The sequence below is a fragment of the Oryza glaberrima genome, chromosome 7 (genome assembly GCF_000147395.1).
Source record: "Oryza glaberrima chromosome 7, OglaRS2, whole genome shotgun sequence".
Taxonomy (NCBI): Eukaryota; Viridiplantae; Streptophyta; class Magnoliopsida; order Poales; family Poaceae; genus Oryza; species Oryza glaberrima.
Window position 1 is genome coordinate 12007485 of NC_068332.1, and position 20915 is coordinate 12028399.

Below are 20915 nucleotides of genomic sequence, written 5' to 3' on the forward strand. Positions count from 1 at the left end.
CGGTGATGAGCTGGCATCAGGCCAGATTTGAGGCGTCTCAATTCATTCTCGATTTGCGGCCGCGGCGAGGTACACTTGAGGCTGCGGGTGGATAAACCGATAGAAGCAAGGGTATATGCGAAAGTTCAAATTTACCCTCTCACCCACAACACCTCCTCTCTCGGGAGAGCAGTACCACCCGGTACAAAGCAATTCTACGAGATGGATGGTCTCGATTAGTACCATCTTCACTCAAGGATGATAAAAACTCTCAAAAGATAAATATATTACATGTACTTGGTCGGATCATTTTCATTTCTCAATGTGCGCATTGATTTAATTAGGCTTCCATTTTTAGATAGTAGATACATACTCCCTCCGTTTTTTAATAGATGACGCTGTTGAATTTTGAACACATATTTGATCATTCGTCTTATTAAAAAAATATATACAAATGTATAAGATATAAATTATGCTTAAAGTACTTTGAGTGATAAAACAACTCACAAGTCACAACAAAATAAATTATAATTATGATTTTCTTTAATAAAACGAATGGTCAAACGTGTGAAAAAAAGTATATTGTATCGATGATCAATTTTGAAAAAAAGAAGATTGTAACTATATATTTAGATCTACTTTTAGAAAATGAAAGAACGAACTAGCCACGTAGTGTGGTCCATTAATCTGCACCATCTAGGCATCTATTGGTCCTCTCCAGTCTCCAGGACTCCAGCTAGGAAGGAAAGAACAGAGCCAGATACCCAGCAAACAGGAGGCAACAAAACAATTTGCTGGAGTACGAGTCATTCGGCCACAAGCCCACAACATGACGCTAGGGCCACTAATTCAACCCGTGACCGTCCTAGCGCAATGCCATGTCTCGCCATCTCCGGCGCCGGCGGCCGGCCAGCCACGGTCGCTGCCGCTCACGTTCTTCGACCTCGTCTTCTTGGACTTCCCGCCCGTGCAGCGCCTCTTCTTCTACGACAACGCCGACCTCCGCGACGCCCATGACTTCCTCCTCCGCGAGCTTCCCCTCTTCAGGGAGTCCCTGGCCGCTGCCCTGCACCATTTCTACCCCTTTGCCGGGACGCTGCCGTGCGGGATACGGGAGCGCGCGTCGCCGCCGGAGGTTGCGTACTCGGATGGCGACTCCGTCCGCCTGACCGTCGCCGTCAGCAGCGATGAGTTCCAGGACCTCGCCGGCGACCACCCGCGCGACACCGCGAGGCTACGCCCGCTGCTGCCTCCGCTGCCCAAGCATGGTAGCTCGCAGGACGTGGTCGCCGTCCAGGTCACCGTGTTCCCTCGCGCCGGCATCTGCGTCGGCACGACGCTGCACCACGCCGTCGCCGACGGTTCCAGCTACGTGCACTTCCTCAAGACGTGGGCCGCCATTCACCGCCTCGGTGACGAGCGCAGGAAAGCGGTGGTGGTGGACCACACGCCGCCGCTGTTCGACCGCGGCGTCGTGCAGGACAGCGACGGACTCCGGGAGGCGTTTATCCGCGACCACCGGGATCTCGTGGAGTCCGGTGACAAGCGGCTCGACGACTGGGACCTCAGCCGGAGGCCGGACACCGTGCTCGCGACGTTCAGGTTCACGGACGAGCTGCTCCGCAAGCTGGGGAGGCATGTCGAGGCGGAGACCTCGGCGCGGTGCTCGCCCTACGCGCTGGCGTGCGGCGCTGCGTGGGCCGGCATCGTGCGCGCGCGAGGCGTGGGCGGCGGCGACGTCGCGCGGTTCGGGTTCGTGACCGGGTGCAAGCCCCGCGTGAGCCCGCCGATACCGTCGAGCTACTTCGGCAACTGCCTGGGGCTGTGCTTCGTGGAGGCCAAGCGGAGACACCTCACCGCGGCCAGCGCCTCGGCGGCCATCTGGCGCGTGATCGCGGGGCTCGCCGAGCAGGGGCGGGCGCTCCGTGGCGCGCGCGGCTGGGTGCGCGGCGCGCGGGAGTACGCGGCGGCGCGTGCGGTGACGGTGGCGGGTTCACCGAAGCTGGGCGTGTACGCGGCGGCGGATCTCGGCGCGACGTGGGGGGGTCGGCCCCGAAAGGTGGAGATAGCGTCGGTGGAGCGGACGGGCGCGCTGGCGCTGGCGGAGAGCGGCCGCCGTGGCGACCGGGACGGCGGCGGCATCGAGGTCGGGGTGGCGCTGCCGCGCGCGGAGATGGAGGCGTTCCGCGCGTTCCACGTCGAGCTGGTCCGGCTGCTAGACGCCACTAGTGGTGACGCGGCCTCCCCCTTGCCACGAGTGTAAAAAAATCGTGCCATTATTTCCCTCTGCTTCGGAGTTCGGTGTTTCTCGAACTGGGATATTTTTGGGAAGCAGAGGTACGGAAGGTCGTTTACCTGCTCTGCAGAATATTTGATGTTTGGGTTTGCCAGTTGCTGTGTAACTTTATCACGGAACTATCACCGTCCCAAAATAAACCTAGCCATTAGTTTTCACGTCCAACTTTGATCATCCGTCTTATTTAAAAAAATTTTATAATTAGTATTTTTGTTGTTATGAGATAATAAAACATAAATATTACTTTACTCGTGACTTATGTTTTTAATTTTTTTCAAAAAAATTTCAAATAAAACGAACGGTCAAAGTTGGGCGCGAAAAACCATTGTTGTGCTTATTTTGGGATGGAGGAAGTATACTCCCGTTCTAAAATATATATTTTAAAGGCCTGCTTCGGAGCAATCCAAAAAATATGGACTTGTAATTTTATTTCGCCCGTAATTGTCGGGCACCAAAAATGCAAGTGAAATTAAAACCCGTGCATTCATGGTGTTTGGGAAGGAACATCAACAAGTTCGAATTCTGATTTGACGAAATAGGGTATCTTACCAGAACCGAGCGTTGCTCGGTTGGCTAGCGTCGCCAGGTGAGCGAGCAGCCCGCGCGGGTTTGATCCCTAGGATCGTAACTCACGTGTCTCACCAGGGGTTTTTTCCCATTTTCCCGGGACTGACTTCGGTTGGTCCCGGCTAGGTAATAGGGTACACACACGCGTGCGTGTTCAGTGGGACTGCACGTTTCCCGTGAACTGAGGCCTAGTGTCTCCAATCTCATTCCTAGCGTGTGTTAGAGACGCGCACGCATGTATCGTGGTGTGAGTGTGGTGTAAGTGCACGTCCTGAGTTGTACCCTTCTAAAAAAAGAAATAGGGTATCTTACGAATTCAATCAATGGATGAAATCAGCATGACCAATCGAGGAATCAAATCTGAACAAACAATTTAGACCAAAACATCAAACAGAAATCGATTGGAAAAAAACAACAAAATTGATCCGATCCTGAATAAAAGTGAGCTGTTCGTGCATTATTCATCAAACGGTTCCGCGCATAACATGAAAGAGAAAAACAACAGAGAGATTGATGAGAAATATTGGGCAAAAGTATCAAAACTATATACACTGATCTCTTCTCACTACCCCCAACGAGAAATTTAGAAGAAGCAGAAGCTGTACTCAGATTGAAAGCTGTACTTAACGAGAAATCAAATCAAGGGTCTCTTTGAAGAGTTTCTGACAGCTGTAGCTTCTTCCGGAATCAGAAACTCCTCAAAACAGTTTATAGCTTTTCATTTAGATTTTGAGAAACTGTAGTTGTTGAGTCCAGAAAATAAACTAGAGCTGGAAAACCTAGCTTTTTCATATTCTCAAAATCTAACTATGAACGGAGATATTTTCATAAGATCCCAAGACTCATCAACATCTAGAAGTAGGTCGTTTCAATTTGGAGAGAGCTGATGCCAACATCATGCACTGAGGTTGAGATGACGCCAGAAACTGAGAAGATGTCGGTCGCATGTACAGAGAGGGTGAGACGATGCCGGAAATACGGATCGACAGCAGGGGCGGATCTATAGTAGAAGGACCGGTATCAGGTGACACCGATGATTTTTGGCAAAACCTATAGCGAAATTGTTTATGCATATATTATAACACCATAATCTAAATATAATTAGCATACTATGACACCGATAAATACGTTATGATACCAACGAATCGGTTCTCTGGATCCGCCACTGATCGACAGTCGAGAAGATGTTGTAGATGCAGATCGAGACTGACACCATGATGAGAAGAGGAGGCCAACGACCTGGACGGATTCCGGCCGACCCACAGGGCAAGGTCGTAGCGGCGGTGCATGGAGACGGAGCTAAGTTCACGGTGGTGGCGCGTGGAGCCGGAGTTGAGTTCACGGGGCCAACATGTGGAGCTAGGTGGAGCGGACTGCGAGTACGGCTGAAGCTGAGAACAAGCCCTACTTTCGTCGTTTTCTAGTGTGCTTGATAGGAGATAAACTATTTCTGGGTGTAATGGGCCTCTACGAACGAATTTCAATCTGACATCCGGCCCATCCAAGCGCACAATTTCAGTCCGGCTCAAAAAAATTTATGGGCCTGTGAATTACACCTGTTTTGGACCAAATACAAGCCTTCCAAGGAGGTTCTAACTTCAATCTTCAAAATATTTTTTTTCAAAATCTATCACAACATTTTTATCATTCAAATTAGATTTTTCTTCTCAACTAATCATAACATTCTTCTATTTAATTCCTTCAGCTTTCTTGATACTCATATGGAACCTAAAACTCTTTATGTTTTGGAAGGTATTTGAAGGTGGAGGAAGGTGGCGAGGAGCGGATGCTACAAGGTAGGTTTGGGAGAAATCGAAACACAAGTGGAGATTGGATAGATACTTGAGCTAGAGAGATCAGTAAAATGGTCGGGAAGAAGAATAGATTCTAGAGTAAGAGCCATCCAAACTACTCCCTCCGTCCCATAATATAAGGGATTTTGAGTTTTTACTTGCAATGTTTGACCACTCGTCTTATTCAAAATTATTTGAAATTATTATTTATTTTATTTGTGACTTACTTTATTATCTACAGTACTTTAAACATAACTTATCTTTTTTATATTCGCAAAAAAAAATTGAATAAGACGACTAGTCAAATGTTGCAAGTAAAAACTCAAAATTCCTTATATTGTGGGACGGAGGGAGTAGTTGGGTTTGCTCAGGTGCACAACTAGCAGCATTATCAATATTTAGATCAACCAAATATGTTTCTTAGGCCTTCTTTATAACGCAAGAATTTCATAGACATTTTACACAAGAACAATTCAGTTCCCCGGAATTCACAAACAACAGGCTCACCTTCGGAAGGTGGCCTTGACCATTAAAAATTTTAACGTTCAAAACAGTAAGTTTACCTGCAGCAAGCTTTGTAGTTACAGTGTCTCAATTTCAATAAGTTTACCAGGCCACGATTTCTCCTCTCAGGGCCCACAGGAAACAAACGGCAAGATCTAAAACCCTACAATCTAAGTTGCCTTAGCATTACTACATGTACTGGCGGTAGTTATCATATCAACTTAACAACTTTAGGGTTTTTGAAATTTGCCATGCACCCATACCCGTTGCATCTTCTTGCCCTTTTTTCTATTCACTGATATGACACAACAGTACTCGAGTTCCAACTGCACAATGATACGCAGATGCAAGTCAGTGGTTTCATAAGTTACAGACACACAAGGAAACTAAACCAAAGCACCTAGGGATGAAAACGGAGCGGATACGGACGGATAATGCTTATACCATATTCGTTTTCATAATTTTTACCGGATACGAAAACGAATACGGATAGCTCGAATACGGAAACAAATACGGATTATCTCAAATACAAATAAGAATCAAATATGATCGCACACGAATACGGAAACAAATTTTTCTCGGAACACGAAAACCAATTCAACTTCTAATAGAAATAAATATCAACATATATAATTAGCTCATTTTATATAAAATGAGGTATAATTTATAAATATTTTTTAAAATTTAAATAATATTAATAGTATGGACTAGTGTTAAGAGATAAACTACTATTAAAATCTATAAAGGTATATTGAAGGTTATAGAGTTAGAAAGAAATGGGGTATGTCTCATGGGTCCTACGGATATCCGAATAGCACTGTTCACCGGATATCCGAATTATTATCTGTATCCGACGGAAACCCTGATACCATATTCGTATTCATATCCGGGAGAAAATATCCGTATTCGTATCCGTATCCGAAATATCCGAGAATTATCCGATCCGAAAGGTATCCGTATCCGTTTTTGTCCGGAGCGGACGGAAACTATACGCTCCGTTTTTATCCCTAAAAGCACCTAGATGACACAAACTGAAAATTTTTACATTTTAGTCCTTTTTAAAAACTTATTTTACAAATGGACCCCTAGAAAAACTTATTCTAGGAATGGTCCTTTTTTGTGCGCCAGAGTGGCTGGCGCCGTACTCCAACATGGCGGTGCCAGCCACCCTGGCGCTGTGACCGTGCCACCGTGGCACAAGGGCGAGCATGGAGGGGGTGACTGGCGCCGACCCTCATACCACGGCGCCAGCATGCCTGGCGCACTCCTCCCGGGTAGGGGCCAAGCCCTAACCTTCTGCCTTGGGCGGGACGCTGGCACTGCACCCCCCAAGCACGGCGCCAGGTTGGCTGGCGCCGCCCCTCCCCACCCCCGAGGCCTTCTGCCTCGGCCGAATTGCTGACGCGGCCCCCTAAAGCACGTTGGCGCCAATGTGCTTGGCGCCGCCCCCCCAACCTGTAGACCTTCTGCCTCGCGTGGGTGGCTGGCGTCGCCCCCCATAGCACGGTGCAAGGGTGGCTGGCACCGCCCTCCCACCCCCTGAGGCTTTCTGCCTCGGCCGATTTGCTGGTGCCGCCCCTTAGCACGGCGTTAGAGTGGCTGGCGTCGACCTCTTCCTCCCTACCAACAGCAAATTTCATTTGGACAGTTCGCAAACAATGCAAATATCAACAAAAAGGTTCCACAGCAAATATTGACACCAAATCACATATCACATAGTCCACAAGCTAACTAGATTGACGAAAAAAGTCCACAAGTCCACAACTCCATTACATATTCCACACATCAAACAATACTACAAGTCCATCACATACTTCATACAACCAACAAATCCAAAAGTCCGCGAAACAAATTAACACATGACACATAGATCAACTTCATATAAATCACTTTTTCCATTGGCGCCGAATACCTTACGAGCCCGGAGTGTATCTACATTTGAAAAACCAATGTTTAAAATATTTAAAAAACAAGGTGAGGGAAATCAAGTACACTTGAGAATGGTAAGCTCATTTTACCTCTTTTTCGCTGGCAAATGCAAGAAAACTTACGACTCTGTCTCTAAGTAGGGCGTGCTCCATTTGATATCCAACCCTAGTCCGGGAGTCGTAGGGATTCCGCCCCTCATCAAAGTCGCGGTCTTCCTCTATGCCGGCTTCCGTCCAAGTAGGGCGTAGGAACAGTCTATATGTCCTATGCAGCCAACGAAGGTACTCAGTAAAAAGATGATTTTGGTGTATTGCCTCGATGTACCTATCGTACCTTCCCGCTGTCCTCCATTCATCAATGGATCTATTATGCTCTAGCACCTAGTCCTTCACCTTCTTTGTTCTCACTCTGTCGTACTTTGACAAGTGGAAGGTGATGATGCGTCAAACAAGGGTCAAATGGTGCAAAATTGAACATTGACAATGAAAGCAAGCATAGATAAAAAATATTACTTGTGTAGATCAACTCCAGTTGAGATGTCCTCAACAAGACATTCTTGTCTCTTCCCGAACTGTCGCATGACACGGTGCGGAAGGTGATACTCAACTGCCCAGAAACAAATCAATGGGCACTGGTACATGAAGTAATCGAAGTCTCGATTGCACAACGAGTTTAGTGTAAGACTTGTAGCCTGAGTGGTGTGGTATGGTATCCACTCAATCTACAAATGTTGAAGAGTTGTCGTAGGTTACTATCTCAGTCATAGAAGTAAAAGACGAATTAGAAGTAATAGTGGAAGTACTTATATGTGCAGGTTGTAGGCAGTCCATCTCGTTGATGTACTACTTGTATGCGACATCCCGGTGAGTATTAGTAGTTGTTGTACTCTCAAACAGGTATGCCACTGTCTTCTCCATGTCTGGCTCATTGTAGGGCCAAGGGGTACAGTTTTGCCTCCACTTAGGCCTGCCAACCGGCAGTCTTAGCCACATCCACATCCGAATCAACAGAACACAACCACTTATGTTGGATGATGGTGCCTGACGACAACAGGCCTCGCAGAGCTGTCTATAAGTCCATGCCAACACCGCTGAGCCCCAACTAAAATGGCCCAGATCATCAAGGTTGGCGACCGAAGGAATCCAAATTGCCAAAGCAATGTCACCCCCAGCATCTGGAAAAAAAAAAACCCCTCCCAACAAGTGCAAGATGTATGCACGGGCATAGCACTCAACACGCCATGGCTTAAAGTCGTCGTCTAGGTCTGAAAAGTTCTGGCTAAGCCAAGAGAGGAGTATTCCGTTCTGCTTCTTGCTCCCTTACCCCTACTCAATGTTGAGTGCAATGTCAAACAACTGCTCCATTTGTGCATACCATCCAGGATTCTCTGTCTTGCCCGTCACCTCATGTCCCCGTATTGGGAGGGTCAAGATCATAGGCACGTCTTGAAGAGTGATGGTCATCTCACCACTAGGGAGGTGGAAGCTAAGGTCACGAGTGAAAGAAATTCTTCACCTAAACAAGTCTCCTTATCATTACGTTGAGAAGAATTTTGTGACATATTCTTCTCGTCGTGGAGGGGTGCAAGTAAGACTCAGTTGGTACGAGAAGACTTGGGATGGGCAAGGAGAGAAGACGAGACCTTTGTTTGGCATTGCTTCGGCATTGCACATACGGGGACCATGCGGGGATCTTGGCCCTCCCAATACAGGGACATGCGGTGACGGGCAAGACAAAGAATCCTGGATGGCGTGCACAAGTGGAGCAGTTGTTTGGCATTGCACTCAACATTGAGCAGGGGCAAGGGAGCGAGAAGAAGCAGAACGGAATACCCCTCTCTTGGCTTAGCCAGAACTTTTCACACCTAGACGACAACGCTGAGCCATGGCGTGTTGAGTGCTATGCCCGTGCATACATCTTGCACTTGTTGGGAGGGGTTCTTTTTCCAGATGCTGGGGTGACATTGCTTTGGCAATTTGGATTCCTTCGGTCGCTAACCTTGATGATCTGAGCCATTTTAGTTGGGGCTCAGCGGTGTTGGCATGGACTTATAGACAGCTCTGCGAGGCCTATTGTCGTCAGGCACCATCATCCAACGTTAGTGGTTGTGTTCTGTTGATTCAGATGTGGATGTGGCTAAGAATACCGGTTGACAGGCCTAAGTGGAAGCAAAGCTTTACCCCTTGGCCCTACAATGAGCTAGACATGGAGAAGACACTACCCTACCTGTTTGAGAGTACAGCCACTGCACATGCTCACCGAGAGATGTCGCATACAAGCAGTACATCAACGAGATGGACTGCCTACAGCCTGCACATATAAGTATTTCCACTATCACTTCTAATTCGTCATTTACATCTATGATTGAGATAGTAACCTACGACAAACTCTTCAACATTTGTAGATTGAGTGGATACCATACCACACCACTCAGGCTACAAGTCTTACACTAAACTCGTTGTGCAATCGAGACTTCGATTACTTCATGTACCAGTGCCCATTGATTTGTTTCTGGGCAGTTGAGTATCACCTTCCGCACCGTGTCATGCGACAGTTCGGGAAGAGACAAGAATGTCTTGTTGAGGACATCTCAACTGGAGTTGATCTACACAAGTAATATTTTTTATCTATGCTTGCTTTCATTGTCAATGTTCAATTTTGCACCATTTGACCCTTGTTTGACACATCATCACCTTCCACTTGTCAAAGTACGACAGAGTGAGAACAAAGAAGGTGAAGGACTGGGTGCTAGAGCATAATAGATCCATTGATGAATGGAGGACAGCGGGAAGGAATGATAGGTACATCGAGGCAATACACCAAAATCATCTTTTTACTGAATACCTTCGTTGGCTGCATAGGACATATAGACTGTTCCTACGCCCTACTTGGACGGAAGCCGACATAGAGGAAGACCGCGACTTTGATAAGGGGTGGAATCCCTATGACGCCCGGACTAGGGTTGGATATCAAATGGAGCACGCCCCACTTAGAGACAGAGTTGTAAGTTTTCTTGCATTTGTCAAACTGATTTCCATTTGCACCCTAAACCCTAACATACATCTTCTCACGCTTTTAGTCCAGATAGCTCCTGAGGAGTGTGAATGAAATGGGGCATGCACTCCGATCTCCGAGGGGTGGTGACAGTATGGAGAACACACTTCGCAATGTCTTAGAGGTAAAAATGATTTAACACTTTGCATTACTTGACTTATGCCTAACAAACTTCTATTTGTTTTAATTCAAAAAGTTCGCCAAAGGTGCCGCAAACTTGATGCAAGATTAGGTTGCAGGTCGGTTGGATTGGACGACGTGTACCAACCGTGGAGAGTACCACCACCACTACCTCAATCCGCGCGTCCAAGTGCCGCTCGACACTCCATCAGGATAGAAGAGCGTGACCAAGTTGGTGGTTCGTCATCGTCACGCATTCCACAGGGAAGGGGAAGGCATAGGCTCCACCTAGTGACGACGAGGAGGAGGAGGAGAAGGAGGAGGATGAGGGCTACATCGCACCAGACGACGAGGAGATAGGCATGTCGCAGCTCCCCGATACTCCTCATGCGTCGCAACCCACCCAATACAACTTACGATCCACTCGACAAGCGAAAAAGAGGTAAAATGAGCTTAGCATTCTCAAGTGTTACTTGATTTCCCTCACTTTGTTTTTTAAATGTTTTAAACATTGGTTTTTCAAATGTAGATACACTCCGGGCTCGCAAGATATTCGGCGCCAACGGAAAAGTGATTTCTATGAAGTTGATCTATGTGTCATGTGTTAACTTATTTCACGGACTTTTGGATTTGTTGGTTGTATGAAGTATGTGATGGACTTGTAATATTGTTTGATGTGTGGAATATGTGATGGAGTTGTGGACTTTTTTCGTCAATCTAGTTAGCTTGTGGACTATGTGATATGTGATTTGGTGTCAATATTTGCTGTGTAACCTGTTTTGTGATATGTATGTTTATTGTGATTTGGTGTCGATATTTGCATTGTTTGCAAACTATCCAAATCAAATTTGATGTTGGCAGGGAGGAAGAGGTTGGCGCCAGCCACCCTGGCGCCGTGCTAGGGGGTGGCGCCAGCAAATTGGCCGAGGCAGAAGGCCTCGGGGGGTGGGGGCGGCGCCAGCCACCCTAGCGCCGTGCTATGGGGGGCAGCGCCATCCACCCGCCCGAGGCAGAAGGTCTACGGGTTGGGGGAGGCGGCGCCAAGCACGCTGGCGCCGTGCTTTGGGGGGCAGCGCCAGCAATTCGGCCGAGGCAGAAGTCCTCGGGGGTGGGTGGGAGGGGAGGGGTGCCAGCCAACCTGGCGCCGTGCTTGGGAGGTGTGGCGCCAGCCTCCCGCCCGAGGCAGAAGGTTAGAGCTTGGCCCCCCAAAGAGGGGTGCGCCAGGGTGACTTGCGCCGTGGTATGAGGGGCGGCGCCAGAGTGGCCGGCGCCCCCATTTGCCACGTCACCCCTTCCACACTTGCCCTTGTGCCACGGTGGCACGGTCACGGCGCCAGGGTGGCTGGCGCCGCCATGTTGGAGTACAGCGCTAGCCACTCTAGCGCACCAAAAAGGACCACTCCCGGAATAAGTTTTTCTAAGGGTTCATTTGTAAAATAAGTTTTCAAAAAGGACCAAAATGTAAAAATTTCAGATGACTCAAATATACAGAAGCCTGAAATATATTTCATGATTTTAATCATATATAGCTGGATTATTTTAGAGCGAAACAGAAATTATGATACATTGGTTTGGTACAAAGTAATTTTAATAGTGATAAGAGCAATTCTGATGCATTTATTATGATCTGCACAGAAGTGAACGAAACAATCGACTAAGAACAAGTATAATAGTAGGCTATAAGCCGGCTAAATGCTGAGATGGATGAGAGAAGAGAGGAGGGAGAGGAGAAGCGGGCTGTAAACTTACAGCCGGCTTGGACACAAGAACCAAGAAACTCTGTGAGAGAGACAAGTGGATACTGTATTAATTGCAAAGAGCTAACTATTATATGAGTAGGCTGAAAAAAGGCTACAAAGAACCTTATAGCCAACAGATCGGCTGTATTATTAGCCTTGCTAAGGCATACATCTTTAATTCATAAAATATTGAATGCTACCATGAGGGGCACATGCATGGGCAAAGAAAGGTGGAAAGCAACTAGAAAACTGAGAACATGTCAAAACAATCCGAGTTACCTCTAGTAGTCCAGAGGCATGAAAGAGTTCTCTCACTGTATCTAATGTGAAGAAGTATGAAAGGGTGCCATCTGAGCGCATGTATTCCCGGAATCCCACTCTTTGGTAAGGTAAAAACCGAAGCATTGTCATGTCATAGAGTCCTAATACAATAAAGAGATGTCAACAAGATTATTGATCAATGATATATAATACAATAGTATGGCCAGGGCATTACCGTAGTCCCTAAACAAAACAAGGCCACCTGATTTTAGAACAGATACACAACGCTCTAGTGTAGCTAGCATATTGTCAAAAGGTATGGCTGATAATGTGAATATCTGAAAAGCGTACATACAAACTTGATGTAAACAAGAGCATAAATAGTGGAGGTTTGACTTTTCTACAAATATACATTCAGAACTCACAGCATGGCAACATTATAATGCTAATGGAAGTGCTTTGACAAAAAATAGGGTAAAGATAGTGCTACCAACCATAGTGATAAAATCCACGCCACCAACACAACATGGACTGTCTCTGAGAAAGGCAGGGTATTCTTCTATCATATTGCAATTACTTGAGCCTGAAAGGAAAAGGTACCATCGAATCAAACATTATTGGAGTAGATAATTCAGGTAAAAGAAAATTTCAAAACAATTAATTAAACTAGTAAAAGGTCAACATCCTTCGCACATGGACTTCGACAGGATTTGCAGAACAACCAATCTGGAAAAGTTTCCTTCGAGGCATCCAGTAAAAAAGGATGGAACCTATCCTTGACTTCAACTCCTTTTGTGCTGCAAACAATCTCATTTGCCTTCTCCAGAGTTTCTTTGCTACAATCACAAGCATATATAGTTGTGCTTGGACTAGAGCTGTAGAAAGAGTAGATAGCAACGATGTCATCATTAGTAGTTATGACGAGGCAATCACTTAAACCATGAACTACATAAACTTCAAGTTATGGCAAGCACGTTCAACTCTGCAGTTTATCTGCAACTTCCATCCCATATATGTATGCTCCTAAAAGGTTGTATATAGCGGTAATTCTATTCTTTTTGCTCTCGCCCAATTATAAATACATCATTAGAATATCATGCCATAAGTGTTAATCCATAAAGTGCTTGAGTTGCATATTCATCGCTAATTGAAAGTTGATCCACTATGCATCACTTCAATGAAGATATTACAATGATTGTTCATAGCATTATTGAGCTATCCAGTTTGCGATAAAATTCCTTAATAGATACATCACTAGTACTGATTAAAGCACCATGCACAGAACAGAATGTTGGAAAAGTGGCAAACCAAAAATAGTCTTTTCAGGGGAAAAATAAAAAAGAATAAAATTTAACAAGTTTTCTAGTTAACAAAAAGTATGACATAGTAAACTGAAATCATCAGATGTTACAAACAAAGAAAGAAAAGAAAGACAGAAAATTTTACACTCCAGGATTATGTATAACTTCAGAAGCAGAAGAAATTGAAAGGAGAAGTATTTGTTGATGCTGGGTGTCAACAGTTTTCAAATGCCCATAGGCAAAAGTATTCTTTATCCTCACAGATGCATGAACTTGACAAATCCAAAGTTCCAAACCAACTCTGAGCTAGAAAGCATAATAGTTAAACAGTACAGAACTGGCAGTTAAACAAGGAAAAAATTCAGAACCAGACTACATCAGCTGCATGCCAATGGCAACGAGCGATTAAAAGCATCTCATGGAGATCGCTTGATTTGCTTTGATATTATGCTGGATCGGTTGAGATTGAAGTATACTTCATGGACTTTGTGCTGGATTGGATGATTTCTTAAGTGAGAAATATGCACATGCCTAACATGGAAATGGAATTCCAAGAAGTCTAAGCAAAAAGCAAGAAATCGCTTTTGTTTGTATTGGGTACAATTCTTTTATGCAGCATGTTGGCAGGTAAGAAATGTCACGAGAATATGTGTCTGACCGGCATACTGGCAATTTGACTAGCAAACTAGTGACCATTAGCTGTTTAATCACCAGTGTGCGTGTTAAAAAGTGCATGTTGTTTTTTTTTCTCTTTTTTTTTTGTATAGATAATTTACTTTGATAACCAAAGTACCAAATATATTTGCGGCTATAATCCTACATCAATGTTTAATTACTCTATAACAAAAAATAAACATTGAACGATTTGCATTTGCAACTACAAATAGATATTTTTTTACTAAATACAACAATGCTTTGGAGGACATTACCGTAAAATGGGAACAACAGTGCTTCCATTCCCACAACCCACCTCTAAAACCTTTGCACTATCCTTGCTGTTAAGAAGTTCTGGAAATTCCTTTAGCAAATACCTCCTTTCCTAACAAAATGAGATGATCAGGTTAGTTACTTACTTGTTTCCTTAAATGTACTTACTTGTTTCCTTAAAATTTAGTTATAGTGTCTTACTACATCAATTCATATTATCCTTACCTATTCACAGAAAAAGTCTAGGTCACATTTTCTTGGTATGATTGTACCGAAGCACAATAGCAGCAAACTGTAGAAAAAGTGGAGAAAAACACTAGATCACCTAACACAAAGGAAACACGATTGATGTAAATAGCAATCCTGTGGTATGAGTTACTAGTGTAGGACTCAAAGAGTCAAAGCTCATAGGAACAAGATGCTGCGCTGCGAAGAGGTCCACAAGGCCCGTAATATCCATCATGATATATGCCCCTCAAGCCATGAATAACATGGGAGAATAAACAGAGCAGCATATTATTCCAAACCATCATATCCGATTGGACGATCTGGTAACAAATGTATGGAATTTATTACAGGCCATCGTGTCGATCTATGCAAGGGATTGCATTTCCATGGGGAGTTCCGTTCTAATTTCATGCCTCGAGAAACAGTGGAACACGGTGGCACTGCTAGTCCATCGATCTCCTGCCTATCTAGCTCACATCACAACAACAACAACACCAACGCAGCTTCAACAAGCGTGGAGGATTGGAGGTCTCCACGACGAAGAACATCCATCTAGCACAATAGAAATCCTAATTCCTAACGATTTGCGCAGTCCGGAAAAAAAAAGGTAGACGACAGATCTGCGCAGGGTAACAGGGAGGAGAGCGGAGATTGAAACCTTGAAAAACTTGCCGGATGTGTGGCGACGGTGGAAGCTCGTCCAGGCCTCCGAGGGCGGCGGCGGCGGCGGCGTCTCCGGGGTGCCGACAGTCGTGGGAAATGGGGAGAGGTGGTAGGAGAAGGCAGGGTTGGCTTCCACCTCCGCCCGGAGGTCCTCCCACTCGAAGTCGTGGCAGTGGTACTCCTCCGCCTCCGCCGCGCGCTCGCCGCCTCCTTCCATGGTCGAAACTCGCAGGCACGGCTTCCTCCCCGCCCTTACTTATGTCCCACTGGCTTGGATACTGGAAATTCGCCTCAGCCGGAGGCGGCAAAGCGGCGGGGCGGGGAGGTAGCACTGGGAAGAGAGGGTGGCGGCGGAGGTGACTACGGCGAGCGGCGGCGGCGGCGGAGGGTGGTTTCACTTCAGTAGTGGGCCTGTAGTGGGCTGGTCCGAGCGGAAAGAAGCGGAATAGCAGCCGTGCCCTGCCGTTGCTGACCATCGAGCTTCGGTTCTTGCCGTTCTCATTCTTAGGCGCTGCTCGATGATATATCACGTCGGATGTTTGACTAATGAGAAGTATTAAATATAAATTAATAATAAAAAATATTTTATAACTCTAAACTAATTTGGAGACGAATCTATTGAGCATAATTAGTCTATAATTAGCCTATGTGATGCTACAGTAAACATGTGCTAATTATGGATTAATTAGACTTTAAAAATTTGTCTCGTGAATTAGCTCTCATTTATGCAATTACTTTTATTATTAGTTTATATTTAATACTCTAAATTAGTATCCAAATATCCGATGTGATATGGACTATATCCAAACACCCCCTTATACAGACGTTGCCAAAGAATTACATCATGAGATAGTGATTTGTTTTTTTATAAAAATAAAAGAATGAAATCTTTAACATCTTTATATCATTGTCGCGAGCCTTAATTTTTTTTAAGATAGCCATGAAAAAAAAAACCTATTCTAAACATTGTAAGAGTGATTTTAAAAAAAACAAAACAAAAATGGAGCTAGACATCTTTACACATAATAGGCTTGTTCGCTAGACCATTGTTGCATCGTTCTAGACTGTGTTGTACATTCTAGCCATTCGGCTATATAGGCACATGGCTAACTGTTGGCTAGCTGGCTACAACATAGTCATAGCGCTACTACAACTAGATCGTCCGAACAAAGCCAATATAACGTAATGGTAAAAATTAAAATATAAAAAAAATAGGAGTTGTTTAATTTGTAAGGTCTTATTCGTACACTTTAAACACTCTTATCAACTACCTTAGGCTTCATAACCACTAATTTAACTAGGTTTTAAACTAAGAATTGCTTAATCCTTTGCAGGTTTGTTCACTTTGTTACCAATTTTACTTTCAAATTTTGGTAGAGCAACAAAATAAGCACATTCTTAATATTGATATTTTATTAAAATTTCAAAAGTTCACTCTTAAAAACTCTCAAAACTTTGATAAGACTTTAAGAACACACGGTCAGTGTCAAGGATAAGGCATACCTCCTATACATAGAGTCATGATATACAAAAATACTATATACCTAATAGTATACGAGAAGATAACCTTTGATTAAGAAAATACGGCGGATAAAGAAGGAAATTATCTTCCCGAAATAGAAGGTGTTTGAATTCTAGTAAGAGAAGATAGGGTCTCTTTGTCTGTATGCCGTTATATTTCTCTGAGTTCTACTTAGAGCAAAAGATGATCTTCGCTATAAATATAAGAACCCCTAGGAGGAGAGAGGACAATTCAATGGAATACAAGCCAATACAGATCTAGACAAACCTAATGTAGGAGTCTCAGATGCCGACATGAGGGATCTAGAGTACCTCCAATCTCACCGAGTTCATATTTAAGGAATAAACCTATACTAGCCATCGACTACGTGTGAGAGCTTCATGCCTCCAAGCCGACAAAGACTAGATTAGGTCACCCCAAATAATGTACTCGTGTGATATTGATATATAAAAGCAACACCGGTTTCAACCAAATAGGAGTGCAGCTATTACCTACCAGTTAAGAGGTCTGACCCTGTATAAAAATCTTTATCTCTCATTTCTTTTACCTCAATCTCGTGTATCCTGATTCCAACAATCACCATACTCTACAAATACCGTCTGCGGTTATAGTCCGTCGACACACATCTAATTCTACCAAATTCGATTTGGTAAAGGGTTAAAAGTAACAACAAAGTTAGCAAGCCCTAGGTTCATATAATAGAATTATAAATTTTAATACGAGTTTAGCAACAAAGTTAGCAAGCCTGTTGTAACGCATATTTTGATTCCAAATCATCTTAAGGGCAAACGTTCACCACTGATTTGTCATCTTAAATAGTTATAAAAGCAATATTGTGTGAAAACACATTGAAGTGAGAATTTATTGGTCAACTTTGTAAGTAAATTAATATACTTGTAATTTAATTAGTGTTGGTCAAAATGTTCCAAATGTTTTTTTTAAATCAAAATACGCTCTAAGTGAACAGGCAGTACTTTGTAGCTACCTCTATTATGAAACTCCAATAAATATGGCCCAAAATAAAATTTAATTTTTCTAATTTCTAGTAGTCAATTTAGGAGGAAACTCCAAATTGGATGTCTGATTTTGTATAAAAAAGATGGTCTTTCAGTTGACCATCGGTGAAACATTAAGTTATACATGGTAAAAAAAAATTAGCCACTAAAATATTTAAAAATTTTGTGAAACACAGTAAAGACATGCGTTAAATGATGTTGCTATCGCGTATGAAACATCGAGTGTTAACGGATTGAAACATACGATTTTTTTGTTAGAATATAGTCATGTGATATATATCTTATTGTAAAAATTGAATTACAACAAACACAACGTGTGATTGGACTATAGATTTGATAAGTAATTTAGGAGAAAAAATCGTTTTGAACATCGCGAAATGTATGCATGCATGAATGAATGGAGTGGAGTGGAGAGAGAGGTGAGAAAGTAGGGGCAGGTAGTTGGGTAAATTTTGTAAAACATAGCGAAACACACATTGAAACATGTTGCTATTGCATATGAAATATCGAGTATTAATGGATTGAAAGATTTTCTTTCATCATAATGTGATCTTATGATTATGTGATATCTTATTGTAAATATTTAATTAAAACGAATATAATGGTATAGTTTAGAAGAAAAGTTATTTTTGACCAACCTTTTAAAGCGAAAAAGCGAAATAAGCATTGATATGTATGAACGTAGTGGAAAGAGCAGTTGCATAATTAGTTATTGGAGCACCCGATAATTCTCGAGCGATCGGTATACCGATGGCAAGTATTACCAGTCAATTTACTTGAGAGTAGTCCAAATCCCGTTCGGAGCCAGCTTACCGATGTCGCGTACGTCGTACGTGTCCAGTTCGGAGTCGGCCTCCAAGATCCTATCCCTCAGTATAAAGTTGAATGCATGGACTCTATATATGGCAATCATGGTGCAACATAGCGGCGACGATTACTTGACAGCAGCCATGGGCTCCTCGCCGCCGCGGCCGCAGATGAAGCGGTCCACTCCGCACATGTTGGTGGCGGCGCTCGTCTTTCTCGTCCTCCTGTTCGTCGCCGGCGCGGCCGTCACGGTACACCACAAGGACCGGCGCCCGATCAGCCCGTCGACTTCACCGGCGGCAGCCGAGAAGATCACCCTGTCGCGCAAGATGCTGCGCGACAAGCGAGCTGAAGCGCCAGCCGCGTCGAGCGACGGCGGCGGCCGTAGCGAGCCTCTCCCGAGGGGCATCGTGCAGGGCGAGTCGAACCTGGAGATGGTGTCCATGGTCAGCGACCCGGAGCACGGCCGGCAGAAGGCGTCGAGGAGCCTCCTGGCGATCCCCGTCGGGATCAAGAACAAGGCGGCCGTCGACAAGCTCGTGTCCAAGTTCCACGCCGAGGAGTTCGCGTTGATGCTGTTCCACTACGACGGCGCGGTCGAGCAGTGGGGCGACCTGGAGTGGCACGGCCGCGCGGTGCACGTGGCGGCGGCGGGGCAGACGAAGTGGTGGTTCGCCAAGCGGTTCCTCCACCCCGACGTGGTGGCCGAGTACGACTACGTCTTCCTGTGGGACGAGGACGTCGAGGTCGACGCCTTCGACCCCGCCCGCTACCTCGCCATCGTCAGGAGGGAGGGGCTCGAGGTCTCGCAGCCGGCGCTGGCGCGCGGCTCGGAGATCCACCACGGCATCACCGCCCGACAAACCGTGGCCGGAGGAGGAGGAGAAGGTGGCGACGTGCACCGGCGGTTCTACAGGCGAGCCAGGCCGCGGTGCGACGAGGGCAGCACGGCGCCGCCGTGCACGGGGTGGGTCGAGATGATGGTGCCGGTGTTCTCCCGCGCGGCGTGGCGGTGCACCTGGGGCATGGTGCAGAACGATCTCGTCCACGGGTGGGGCCTCGACTACAAGCTCGGCTACTGCGCGCAGGGCGACCGGACGATGAAGGTCGGCGTCGTCGACAGCGAGTACGTCATGCACAGGGGCATCCCCTCGCTCGGCGGCGGCGGCGGGTGGTCGGCGTCGGCCGGCCGGATCGCGGTGAGGCGGCGATCCTTCGCCGAGATGCAGATATTCAACCGGAGATGGAAGGAGGCCGTGGCGGCGGACGCGTCCTGGGCCGATCCTTACCCGGAAACCGCTGCTGCTTGAACGACGCCGGCCGGCCGTCTGGCGTGTCTCTGCTTGCATTCGGAGTTGTACATCTTTGTTGTACGATATGATGAGCTTGTCTGATAATATCTCATTTGATTCGTGTGTAACTTGTGTGAGACCAAATCTTGTGAATTTAAAGGGGGCAAAAAAGCATATTGTTTTCCTGTTCCCTGTGATCCTAGCTTGCTGGTTGCTACGAGCCTCATCCTGCTCATCAGGATATATATCTTTTCAATTTCATGAGATCAATGCATTCATGCTGAATTGTTTGATCACACAGTATGAGCACAACTGTTTAACCTCGAATTCAGCCAAGTGCTTTTAACGGCATAGCTACACGGGGCTGAAATTACGGCAGAGCCTCAGCCGAGATATGCAATCTACCGCAGCCGCCGTTGATGTCGGATGCTTGACACCGCTGCAAATATCATGGCCCAGCCCAATGATACCAAAACAAATGGTGGGTAAAACAATCGTGCAGGACGATCGTTGGAGGTTTAGGCTTGAGCCTTTGGGACGTATGACCGTCCGTACGAGCAGCAATGGTGTGGTGACGTATTTGGCTCAGCGCCTCGGCGGCAGTGAAAAGATAATAAATGGCTAATCCCTAAAACCTGCAATTTCTTATACTTATGTTTATAAGCCAAAATTTAAATTTTAAACTTAATTTTGACTATGGTTTTTTGGTTTTTTTTCATCATAGTTTATTTTATAGCATTTGCTTTTGAGTCACTAAAGCCACAAGTATAAAAATTTTACTCACAAAAGATTCTTTATTTGCTAATAAGCGAAACAATGGGGCTGTAAAAACACAGTAATTTTTGGCAGGAAACCCCACCATTTCGGAAGCAAATAATACCAATGTTCTATACAACAAATCTCAAAGAATCGATTTA

At 45.3% G+C, this 20915-nt stretch overlaps 3 protein-coding genes across 4 annotated transcripts; 2 read left to right on the forward strand and 1 right to left on the reverse strand.

The window, feature by feature from the left end:
• The first annotated feature begins 526 nt into the window (after positions 1-526).
• Positions 527-2934, forward strand: LOC127778787 (malonyl-coenzyme:anthocyanin 5-O-glucoside-6'''-O-malonyltransferase-like). The gene is given in 2 exon segments (XM_052305408.1): positions 527-711; positions 713-2934. Coding segments are annotated over 2 exon segments (1614 nt in total). The 5' UTR covers positions 527-627; the 3' UTR covers positions 2243-2934.
• A 1995-nt stretch (positions 2935-4929) lies between these two features.
• Positions 4930-15846, reverse strand: LOC127779653 (uncharacterized). Of its 2 annotated transcripts, none has more exons than XM_052306491.1 (7): positions 15357-15846; positions 14473-14582; positions 12936-13117; positions 12737-12825; positions 12478-12580; positions 12261-12403; positions 4930-5465 (listed from the first exon to the last, which is right to left on the reverse strand). In XM_052306491.1, the coding sequence occupies exons 1-7, from the start codon at positions 15576-15578 to the stop codon at positions 5370-5372; spliced, it is 945 nt and encodes a 314-aa protein (XP_052162451.1). In that variant the 5' UTR covers positions 15579-15846; the 3' UTR covers positions 4930-5369. The 2 variants fall into 2 exon arrangements, with proteins under 2 accessions (XP_052162451.1, XP_052162450.1); XM_052306490.1 differs by lacking the exon at positions 4930-5465 and adding an exon at positions 6597-7071.
• A 2964-nt stretch (positions 15847-18810) lies between these two features.
• On the forward strand, positions 18811-20016 carry LOC127780183 (uncharacterized). The gene has a single exon (XM_052307130.1). The coding sequence runs from the start codon at positions 18811-18813 to the stop codon at positions 20014-20016; it is 1206 nt and encodes a 401-aa protein (XP_052163090.1).
• Positions 20017-20915: the final 899 nt, after the last annotated feature.